Source organism: Cervus canadensis, chromosome 6, assembly GCF_019320065.1.
Source record: "Cervus canadensis isolate Bull #8, Minnesota chromosome 6, ASM1932006v1, whole genome shotgun sequence".
NCBI classification, from domain to species: domain Eukaryota; kingdom Metazoa; phylum Chordata; class Mammalia; order Artiodactyla; family Cervidae; genus Cervus; species Cervus canadensis.
The window spans coordinates 19555746-19565595 of NC_057391.1; the positions used below are offsets into that span (position 1 = coordinate 19555746).

At 51.4% G+C, this 9850-nt stretch overlaps 3 protein-coding genes across 9 annotated transcripts; 2 read left to right on the plus strand and 1 right to left on the minus strand.

Moving 5' to 3' along the window:
* Positions 1-9: 9 nt before the first annotated feature.
* LOC122443163 (magnesium-dependent phosphatase 1) lies at positions 10-4269 on the plus strand. Of its 3 annotated transcripts, none has more exons than XR_006269943.1 (7): positions 10-914; positions 1034-1094; positions 1168-1278; positions 1605-1712; positions 1810-1895; positions 2068-2212; positions 4137-4172. XR_006269943.1 is itself a non-coding variant. In XM_043471069.1 (7 exons), the coding sequence occupies exons 1-7, from the start codon at positions 878-880 to the stop codon at positions 4182-4184; spliced, it is 606 nt and encodes a 201-aa protein (XP_043327004.1). In that variant the 5' UTR covers positions 10-877; the 3' UTR covers positions 4185-4269. The 3 variants fall into 3 exon arrangements, 2 of the variants coding, with proteins under 2 accessions (XP_043327004.1, XP_043327005.1); XM_043471069.1 differs by having other exon boundaries at positions 1810-1905; positions 4137-4269; XM_043471070.1 differs by lacking the exon at positions 4137-4172 and having other exon boundaries at positions 2068-2256.
* Positions 2642-6265, plus strand: CHMP4A (charged multivesicular body protein 4A). The gene is made up of 6 exons (XM_043471068.1): positions 2642-2792; positions 4137-4286; positions 4373-4550; positions 5119-5233; positions 5394-5529; positions 5946-6265. The coding sequence occupies exons 1-6, from the start codon at positions 2681-2683 to the stop codon at positions 6002-6004; spliced, it is 750 nt and encodes a 249-aa protein (XP_043327003.1). The 5' UTR covers positions 2642-2680; the 3' UTR covers positions 6005-6265.
* An 891-nt stretch (positions 6266-7156) lies between these two features.
* On the minus strand, positions 7157-9629 carry TSSK4 (testis specific serine kinase 4). Of its 5 annotated transcripts, none has more exons than XM_043471064.1 (4): positions 9176-9629; positions 8641-8855; positions 7867-8230; positions 7157-7447 (listed from the first exon to the last, which is right to left on the minus strand). In XM_043471064.1, exons 1-4 carry the CDS (start codon positions 9392-9394, stop codon positions 7265-7267), a joined length of 981 nt encoding a protein of 326 aa, XP_043326999.1. In that variant the 5' UTR covers positions 9395-9629; the 3' UTR covers positions 7157-7264. The 5 variants fall into 5 exon arrangements, with proteins under 5 accessions (XP_043326999.1, XP_043327002.1, XP_043326998.1 ...); XM_043471067.1 differs by having other exon boundaries at positions 7157-7520; positions 9176-9625; XM_043471063.1 differs by having other exon boundaries at positions 7867-8248; positions 9176-9625.
* Positions 9630-9850: the final 221 nt, after the last annotated feature.

A 9850-nucleotide genomic window follows, 5' to 3' on the forward strand; every position in this document is an offset into this window, starting at 1 on the left:
CACAAGGCAGGTGGGATCTTAGTTTTGGGTGTGGCCAAAAAAACCCAGAATAGACCCAGTGCACACCCAGTTACACCAGGCTGAAGGACTGTGACACTGGAAGGAAACGTACCCTTAGAGGAATTCTCAAACTGTAAGTGTATACTCAGGAGTGTGCTAGAGCCAACTGTTACTTGTGCCAGAGCTAATCGTTGGCATCTTTCCCAGCCCCCATATTAACTGACTTCATGTTGGTAGCTTGAAATTGGCCATGTCAGAGTATTTACAGAAATTGACAATACAAATCAGTCCTCCCCCCCAAACTGGTTGGTAAATATCTTTCAGCATACTACTGATGTGGGTGGTAGAAACCAGGAGAGTGAGTTCTCCCCCATTAGACGCTACAGGACATTTGGGCCTGGTTCAAGAAAAGCCCTCAAGAGTTTAATCAACACTACATTCTTTTATGGCTGGAATATTGCTGAGGCTCAGGTTTCTATACCATGGAGAGGCTGATATTGAGATAGGATGAGGAGTGATGAGCTATGATGGATCACTTTAGGTCTCGGTGAGATAAAATGAGAGAGGGGTACTAGAAGAAAGGGCTTCCCTTCCTTGGCTCCTCTAGTTCAGTAGAAAATGGTGAGGCTGGGTAGGGTGGAGACACAAAGGAAGAGACCTTGGAGAGACCTGAGGGTCATGGGAGCTGTCCGCGATGGTACTTTGCTGAGGTCCTTCCCCTCCTCCACCACCAGAGGGTGCCCTTGTGCGGTCTTGGGACCGACCTTCCCAGCTCGGCTGGCGACGCTCTAGTCGCCGTTTCTCTGAGGCCCGCCGGCGGCCACTGAGCTGTGAGAGCAAGGCCTGCCTCCCTGCGCACAGCCCGCGGGCACGGGTCATGGCGCGACTCCCGAAACTCGCGGTCTTCGATCTAGGTGAGGGACCGGACTGGGGAAAGTTTCGTAAGGCACAGTATTTCTCCAAACCCCAGTAGCTGCTCTCGAGGCCCTGCGCCCGCGCAGGCTGAGACACCCCCACCTTCTTCCTCTCGCAGATTACACGCTCTGGCCGTTCTGGGTGGACACGCACGTAGACCCCCCGTTCCACAAGAGCAGGTGAGGCAGGGCTGGGGAGGTCTGGGGCCAGGCGGGGCTCCGCGGGAGCTGAACGCACTCTCGCCCTCTCCAGTGATGGAACTATACGAGATAGGCGGGGCCAGAGCATCCAACTGTACCCTGAGGTGCCTGCGGTCCTAGAACGATTGCGGGGCCTGGGAGTGCCCATCGCGGCCGCTTCACGGTAAGAAGAGGGACTGAGTCGGTCTAGGGTTGAGAGATGTGTGCATGAGGAGACTTCCGTGTAACCCTTTGGCTGCAAAAATTTAGGCCGTGCAAGTTGCAGGTATTTGTACATTTTCGAATTGTACCCTCTGCTGTGCATTTTGTAATTTAATAAACATTGGCTCAGTGGTACCCGTATCAGACAGGAAGAATATGGAAATTGAAGCTGGAAGGAAGATGCTTGCCCATCCCGGACAAACAAGAAGTTGATTTCCCCCTGGTTACACATAACTTCACTTGCAGCCTTGGCCCTCCATTCTCCCCATCTACTACACCTTTTTGCAGGACAGGTGAGGTTGAAGGAGCCAACCAGCTGCTGGAGCTCTTTGACCTTGTCAGATACTTTGTTCATCGGGAAATCTACCCAGGCAGCAAAGTCACGCACTTTGAGAGGTACGAAGCGATAAGTGGTGGAGCAGGGAGACAGAAGACCAGGGAGACTGGAGGGGCTAAGAAGCCAGCGTGGTCACTCCCACCCTGTCTTGCACAGGTTGCAGCAGAAGACTGGAGTTCCTTTCTCCCAGATGATCTTCTTTGATGATGAGAAGAGGAACATCGTAGATGTCAGCAAACTGGGTACTAAGTGGTGAGGCTAGCCATTTGGGGAATGAGGAGAAAGTCTTCCTAAGAGGGAAAGGGTTGGTAGGTATGTACAGGATAGTTTGCATGCAGGTGATGCCCCCAAAAGGTGAGAGTCCTAACTGGGAGCCCTGAAGGCCTGATGAAATGTGGCTTCTTTTCTTTCTAGGTGTTACCTGCATTCATGTCCAGCATGGAATGAGCCTTCAAACCCTAACTCAAGGATTAGATGCATTCACAAAGGCCCAAGCTGGACTCTGAGGTCCAGTCATTTGAGGAACAGAACTGAAAGGAAGTCAGGAGGGCATTTTCAGGTGCATTTGTAAATTATTAAAGTGTATTTGTATGTGGCAGAAGAGATCTTACCCTGTGTGGGTTGTTTCTGTTTTGACCTGGGGTGGGCCATCCGGAGGTGCAAAGACCAGAATGTGAGGCACTGGTTCCGCCTTATAAACTTGTGGCAAACAGACTGTGATCTCCTATGCTCTCCCCATTCCCACCCATCTCCCGAGCTCTGTCAAGGGCATAAAAAAACTCTTCCACTGGCCCCAAGTAGTAGGGTGCATTACCCTGCATATTTCCTTCCAGGAAACAAAGAGTTTGTTTGCGGGTTGGAGTGGGGCCTTTTTATACAACGGGAAACGAAGCGGCAGCTTTGAGAGCAGCGCGTGGGTTTGGGGCCGGTGTGTTGGCTCACGTGATATCAGTGGTCTCGCCGGCGCCTGTTGATGATGTCGCCGCGGTGCCCTAAGGAGGGATTGGCCGAGGTCGGTCTCGGAGTGATGCGTACAGCACCTTCCCCGGGAGCAAGGCGGAAGCGCACGGGATACCGTGGGGCGGAGGCGGGAGAGGCGAGGGTCGCGATGAGTGGGCTTGGCCGGCTGTTCGGGAGGGGTGAGCCCAGGCGAGACTGGTCCCCGGGAGGTGCTGGCTGCAGCGGGCTGGAGGCGGGAGAGCAGGAGACGCTGTCTGAAAAACCCCTATAGCTTCTTGGCCTTCTCTCGAGCCAGCACCGCCGCCTTGTCAGGGTGCGCGGTTCCAGCTGCCTTCCTTCCCAGACCCGGGAGGGAAGAGCCCGAGGCTCCGGAGGGGGCGAGTGGAGGGCGTGGCTACTGCGCTGTCTCCCGCTGTTGAGGCTCTGGGGAAGTTTCTTGGCATCCAGTCCTTTCCAAAACCCTGGTGCTTCCTTCGTGCTGGGCCAGAGGCAATCTGAGGTGACCCAAGAAAGCTAGCCCTCTTGAGCTCCTCTGAGGTGGGGGAGACAGGCAAAATCTGGCATTTATAGTGTGGTGTGGCAACTCCATGATGGAGATTTTCCGGAAAGCCAGAGTGAAACGGAAGAATCAGGGTGGCAGGTGGTGATCCGGAGTCTAGAAGTATGCCAAGCCGGGGGGCGGTGGGTGGGTGGGGGGGGTGAGGTTCTCTAGAAAGAGGTAACTGTGCAAAACAGAGGCAGGGAAAATGTGTTATATTTAGGGAAAAGAAGTTCTGGCCTCTGACTATGGGGTGTGTGTGTGTGTGTGTGTGTGTGTTCTTGTTAAAAAACCTTTTTTTGTATTTTATTCTGTAGGCAGTGGAGAATATGGAAGGATCTTAAGCAGGCTCAGGCCTTCAGCTTTTTTTTTTTTTTTAATAAGTCTGTTAGAAGTTCAGAAGATGAAGGGAAAAATTGAGATCAGATTTTTTTTTCTTTAGCCTCCATGCTTTGTTCAGTTTGATGCTGTGGAGTCAGGACCTTGAATATCTTCTAGGATAACAAGTGGAACAGTGATTATAAAATGTGACTGAACTCTGGTGGGGAAAGAGATAATGAGGAGGTTATGCATATGTGGGTGCCGGCAGCACATGGGAAGTCTTTGTACCTTCCACTTGCTCAGTTTGCTGTAAACCCAAAACTGTTCTAAAAAATAGTCTATTAAAAAAAAAAAAAAAAACGATTGGAAATGACTTGAAATGTAGCTAGGAAGGAATAGCAGAAGGATACTGGCTTTGGAATTCATACTGTCACGTTTCAGTTCCCTTGCAGTCTCTCACTACAGTAGTTGTGATTTTAGATCAAAATGTTAACCTCTTTGTGCCTGTTTTCACATTTGTAAGCTGGAGTTAGTACATTCACTGTAGAAAGTCATTTGGGGATTAACAACAACACTATTAAGTGCCAGGCACATACCATGCACTCCATAATCAGTGGCTAATATTTTTCCTTCACACAATGTGGGCTGCTCCATTGGATTCCAGGAAAGAAGGAGAAGGCGCCAACCCCTGAAGAGGCAATACAGAAACTGAAGGAGACGGAGAAGATATTGATCAAGAAACAGGAATTTCTGGAGCAGAAGATTGAACAGGAGCTGCAAACTGCCAAGAAGCATGGGACCAAGAACAAGAGAGGTAATGGGGGAGGGAGAGGTGCCACCGGGGAAGGCCGGGGGAAGCAAGGGCTGCTTCTCTGATGTTCAGGGTGTGGGCTGGGTCAGCCGCCCTGCAGGCTTTGCGGAGGAAGAAAAGGTTGGAACAGCAGCTGGCACAAACCGACGGGACATTATCCACCCTGGAGTTTCAGCGTGAGGCCATTGAGAATGCCACCACCAATGCAGAAGTGCTTCGTACCATGGAGCTTGCTTCCCAAGGCTTGAAGAAGGCCTACCAGGACATGTGGGTATGGTGGGAGGGGAGGAGGGGACCCAGGCCCTGGGGAGAGTAGCTTGATTTTGTGCTGTGAATCTTAAAACCTCTCCAGATCCGAATTTAGAGTAGAGACGCCTGTGACAGCTAGACCTCTGTCAGCCTTCTTGCTTACTGCAAGATGATCTCTGCTGGCTGGGACATTCTAGGGAGGAAAGATGATTTTCCTGTTTTGTTTTGTTTTTTTTTTTCTTTTTGGCTGTGCTGAGCAACTGTGGGATCTTGGTTCCCCAACAAGGGATTGAACCTGGGCGCCCAGCAGTGGAAGTGTGGAGTCTTAACCACTGAACCACCAGGGAAGTCCTAATTTTTCTCATTTTTTAAGACCCTTCAGAGAGAGCAACCTGTCGTCCCTGTTGTGGCTTCATGTAATTTCTCAGCCCAAGTTTGCCTCTTTATACTTTTCCAGGGTTCTCTTTTACCTGGTAGCCATGGATTTGTCAGTCTGAAGCCACAGGCAGGAGGGACGTCATTCATGTGAGAAGAAAAAGTGAAGGGGATTGTCACCTGATATCTGGGCTGTGTATCTTGTTCTCAGGGACATTGACAAGGTGGATGAACTGATGGCTGACATCACAGAACAACAGGAGGTGGCCCAGCAGATCTCAGATGCCATTTCTCGGCCTGTGGGCTTTGGAGATGACGTGGATGAGGTGATTGGGCAGGAAGGGTCAGGGAATGTTGAAGGCACGGGACCAGCCAGAAGGAATGCCCAAGAGAATTGTGGGGCAGTTTTGGGGAGAACTCCAAAAGTACGTTTTTTGGAAATAGAATTTTCCTTTGTTCTGAGTGGCTTTGTCCTCCCATATCCAGGATGAACTGTTGGAGGAGCTGGAGGAGCTGGAGCAGGAGGAATTGGCCCGAGAGTTGTTACACGTGGGTGACAAGGAGGAGGAACCCCCAGTCACACTGCCCAGTGTACCCTCTACACATCTGCCTGCAGAGCCAGGTACCCAGGGCTGTTCTGTCATCTCAAGGATTTGAGAGGGGGGGATAGATATGGGGAAAATTACTCCTCATCCATCCTGCCTCAAAAGATCCAGCCAGAGAGGGTTGCTGCTTCAGTTGCATAGGTTGTTAACTGCATAAGGGTGCCTGGCTGAAGGGGAATGGGGACTGAGATCTGGCTTATGCTTCACTCCACAAACCGTGTATCCTGGTTTAGGGGTGCAAATGCTGGGAGAAATAAGCACCTTCTGATTTGCACAAAGGTGCTATGGGCATTAGCAGCAGCCCAGCAAGTAAGACCATACCCTTAGGTTCTTTGCTGGGAGAGAGCATTCAGCAGGTTCCTAGTGTTACAGGAGGGGATGACTGGAAGTTGCTGAGACCTTAACACTTTTCTTTCTCTGGGTGTCTCCAAAGCTCCCAAAGCGGATGAAGATGAAGCAGCACTAAAGCAGCTGGCTGAGTGGGTGTCCTGATGAGTCTGGGCTTGTTGGCCTGACGCTGCCTTTGTTGCTCTCTTTTCCTTAAGTGCCAAATGCTGAGCTAAAGGAACATGGCCTTGTTGGGAGGTGGTCCTGCTGAGGGTGGTGGTGTGACCCCGCCTGAGAAAAGGGTCTGTGGCCCTCCCTTCCCTGGCTCAACTATGAAGAAGGATTGGTACGGAAAGAGCCACTGGGCTCCCATGGATAGCATTACAGTGCCCTCATTCCCAATAAAACTGGGCGGATGGAACCCTAGTGCTTATGCTGCCTTGTCTACCACTGAAACTCATCTCCTGGTTCTTGGAGCTTTGTTCCAAGAAATGAATGATAATGACAGTGTGAAAGGGGAACTGCAGCGTAGAACAGATGGAGTTCCCAGTGTCTTCACCTAGTGTGTACCAGGCAGATATTGTTCCATCTCTCAAGCTGGTTTGTCCTGGGGTTGCCTAGTGCTGAGGGTAAGGAAACCGCCGTCTAGTATTATCCCAGAATCATGTGGAGCCACCCCTAAGTCTTCCCTCATCCCTTTTCACCCAACTGTACCACTGCAAAGAGAGCTGCATGATTTACTACCCATATTCCTTTTACTAAGCCCGTTCACAGATAGGAAAGGAGAAATACATGGATAACAGGGCAAATAGGTTTGCTCTCTCCAGAATGCATAGTTGAATAGGCTTGGTTTGAAACCGTCGCTCCCACTTTTAGGAACAATAAGGAGGGACCATGACCCCCGGGACTGTTTGAGTGGTGGTTAAGGTGGCATTTGGAGGAGGAAGGAACCAAAATATTGCCCACCTCCTGATACTGGTTTCTAAAAGAATGAATAATGCTGTCCCTTTGGACTCTAGACAAACAGCAACCAGGGTAGAACAAGTTCTGCCCCACTACTTGAACATTTGGAGTGCATGGAGATACACATCAGTGAGCATGTCCTCAGCCAGAATAGTGAGGCTTCTCCAAAGCAGGTGTTCCTCCCATCACGCCCAGCCCACCTTCAGAGCCACAGAACAGCTACACTGTAAATTAAAATCTAGACTTAACTGGTGTCAAGATGACTGGTTACAGGCTCTGGGCAGAAATCCGACTCTCACCCTCAGCACTGTTCCCTGCTAAGGGCCCCCTGAGGAAAGAATGTGACTCCAGCTAATGAAACTAAAACAGAATTAGATTTATTTATTTTTGGTATAAAAGATTTTTATCCCCAGACCCTCCTGCGTTGCTCCTCTTTCAACCCCCCTCCCCCCTCCGCCACTTTCAGGTACTGATTTCCAAGGACTGGTGACGATTAGTGGTGCTGGGCGGCTGGCACATGGCCTCGAGTAGCCTGATCTCATGGGTGGGTTGCTCAGGCTGGAACTTCAGCACCCAGGGATCCTTGATGATGTCCAGGATGGTGGCACGCTTGTTGGCTTGGCGTAGCGTCTGGAGGATCAGGTTCTAGGGCAGGGGAGAGAGAGGTCTTGGCTGAGCTGGCCCCCTACTGTGCCACACAGGCAATGAGCAGCCGGACCTAAGGAAGAAGCAGGATAGCCCATCACACCACTCTGGTGAAAGGGAGTGTGGCCCTGACTTTACCCGTAAAAGCCTCCTGTCTGCTCAGAAAGCCAGTATCTTGAGGGGAATCCTTGCAGAATCCCCTTCTGGCCTAGAGAATAGACACTAAAACCTGCTTATCACTCATCCCAGGTGCAAGCCCAGGGGTTGGCCCTTTAAGCCCTCCCTGCCATTCTAGGGTAGAGAGTGGGCGTGAGATGGCCCTGGTGGCAGGGAGCCTTCCCCAGGATCCGGAGGTCTAGGTTGGGTATTCCCTCCCTATGGGGCACCCAAGGCTTCAGCCCTCCTAGGGGAGCCAGCACCTTGCACTCCTGGGAGATGGCATAGTTAGGTGGAAAAGTGACCTCCTTCTGAGTCTCTTTCAGCAGCTTCTTGAGATTGGTGTCATCAAAGGGTAGACGGGCGACCACTAGAGTGTAGAGGATGACGCCCATGCTCCAGGTGTCAGACAGGAAGGGGTTGTAGGGCAGGCCAAGCAAGATCTCCGGGCAGGCATAAGCAAAGCTGCCGCAGTAGGTCTGGCTGAGGTGGCTAAAGCAGTTCACTTGGCGGTAGGAAGGGCTATTCCGCACAGACTGGTTAGAAGGCACCATCTTGGCGAAGCCAAAGTCCGATATCTTCACATTCTCCCGCTTGTCCAGCAGCAGGTTCTCCAACTTTAAGTCCCTACCAGCAGCAGAAAGGCTGGGGGTCAGGAGAGGGCTTAGTATTAGACTGGGAGCTGAAGGGCCAGGGGTCAGAGGCCAGAGATGAGGAAAGGCAAAGGGAGAGAGATGCCATTATGAGGACACAGGGCAGAGAGGAAGGAAAGCCAGGGAGTTGTGAGCAGAACCCAAAGGGGAGAGGATGGTAGCTGAGGACTACTGGGAGCTTACCATCACTTTTCATAAAGGTCTCTGCTCACAGTGGGCACTGAATATATGTTCCTGACCAGACGATTAAAGTGGACGAATGGGCCTAGATACTGAGGAGGGAGATCAAGGAGGGGAGGGTGAGGGAAAGAGGGCAGAAAGTAGGAGATGTGCATAAAACCCCCTAGAGCCCAAAGGCCCCAGTCTGAGTGGCAGCGCCCTCACCGGTGCACGATGCCTTTGCTGTGCAGATAGGCGATGCCCAGGGTCAGCTGGGAGAACCACTTTCCAGCAAGGGGCTCAGAGCAGGCCCCGTAGCGCTGGATCCACTCAAGAACGTCACCACCCTGAGCCAGCTCCAGGATGATGTAGACCCGGGATGTGGTCTCGATGGCCTGATAGAAGTTGATGAGATGCTTGTGCCGCAGGACCTTCATCACCTGGCTCCAGAAGAGGGACCCATCAGACCCAGGCAGGGAGCTGTGCTCCAGCCCTCCTCTCCCTCTGCTGCCTTTTTAGAACTCTGCAACAGGATCAAACCCCAGAGGGCTGGTGGCCTATGGACAAACACTACGTTTTGTACTTTTACTTTTGGAGGGTCTGAAGGTGAGGTGGAAAGAAACTTAAATTTTCCTAGCTGCCTATCGAGTCATTCAGTTGTGGTTTAGTGGCTTCTGGCTCCACCCGCTCCTAACTGGACCCCCTTTGAGAACCATTAAGTAGCTTGGTATCAGTTCCCTCTTCTAGACCCCTTTCCAACCTGTATCTCACGGGGCAGGAACTTGTTAAGATAGTCCTCAGAGGCCTTCTTCTTCGAGATGATCTTGACGGCCACCATGACCTTCTGCTTTGTGTAGTAAGCCTCATACACTGTCCCGTAGGAGCCATTGCCAATGACTTTGCCCACTTCGTAACCATACTCCTCCATGACAGAGCGGTAGGCTGAGGTGGCTGGTGCTTCCACGTCTCCCTTCCCCATGGTGTTGGGCTTGCTGAGTGCAGGGAGCTTTGCTACTTAAAAGCCTCCTGTCTGCCTAGAAAGCCAACACCTTAAGCTGCTGTAGGCTAGGGTACCAAAGTGAAGTTAAAAGTCTCCAAAAGCTTGCCTGTGTAGTCACACAAGTCTGGGATGCTGGGCTCAGCTCTCCACTAGGAACGTGGAGGGGAAAGAAGGGAGAAGCAGTTCTTTTTGTCTACACTGGCTGTTGTTACTTCTTTCTCCTCTTGGTTACGGAACTCCCCAAGGTCCCATGTTCTGCACACATCATAATTCACCTTCTATCCACCACTGGCCACAAGGCTTGAGAGGAAATGCAGTTTCCTGCTGGAAAGGTCCCTTTGTAATCTGATGAGACTCATTCCATGGATCTGGTCCTTTCAACCAGTCATGTTTATTGAGTACCTGCTATGTGCCAGACAGTGTGTGGCATCCTGG

Bases quoted from the DNA above. Each gene is read 5' to 3' on its own strand.
- LOC122443163 (XM_043471069.1), top strand. From the start codon at position 878: ATGGCGCGACTCCCGAAACTCGCGGTCTTCGATCTAG. The intron at 1,095-1,167 runs GTGAGGCAGGGC...CGCCCTCTCCAG, and splicing joins CCCCCGTTCCACAAGAGCAG to TGATGGAACTATACGAGATA. The intron at 1,906-2,067 runs GTGAGGCTAGCC...TTTTCTTTCTAG, and splicing joins AGCAAACTGGGTACTAAGTG to GTGTTACCTGCATTCATGTC.
- TSSK4 (XM_043471063.1), bottom strand. From the start codon at position 9,394: ATGGGGAAGGGAGACGTGGAAGCACCAGCCACCTCAGCCTACCGCTCT. The intron at 8,856-9,175 runs GTTGGAAAGGGG...TTCTGGAGCCAG, and splicing joins TCCTGCCCCGTGAGATACAG to GTGATGAAGGTCCTGCGGCA. The intron at 7,448-7,866 runs GTGCTGGCTCCC...CCCCTGCCCTAG, and splicing joins CCATCTCCCAGGAGTGCAAG to AACCTGATCCTCCAGACGCT.
- CHMP4A (XM_043471068.1), top strand. From the start codon at position 2,681: ATGCGTACAGCACCTTCCCCGGGAGCAAGGCGGAAGCGCACGGGATAC. The intron at 2,793-4,136 runs GTGAGCCCAGGC...ATTGGATTCCAG, and splicing joins TGGCCGGCTGTTCGGGAGGG to GAAAGAAGGAGAAGGCGCCA. The intron at 4,287-4,372 runs GTAATGGGGGAG...GGGCTGGGTCAG, and splicing joins TGGGACCAAGAACAAGAGAG to CCGCCCTGCAGGCTTTGCGG.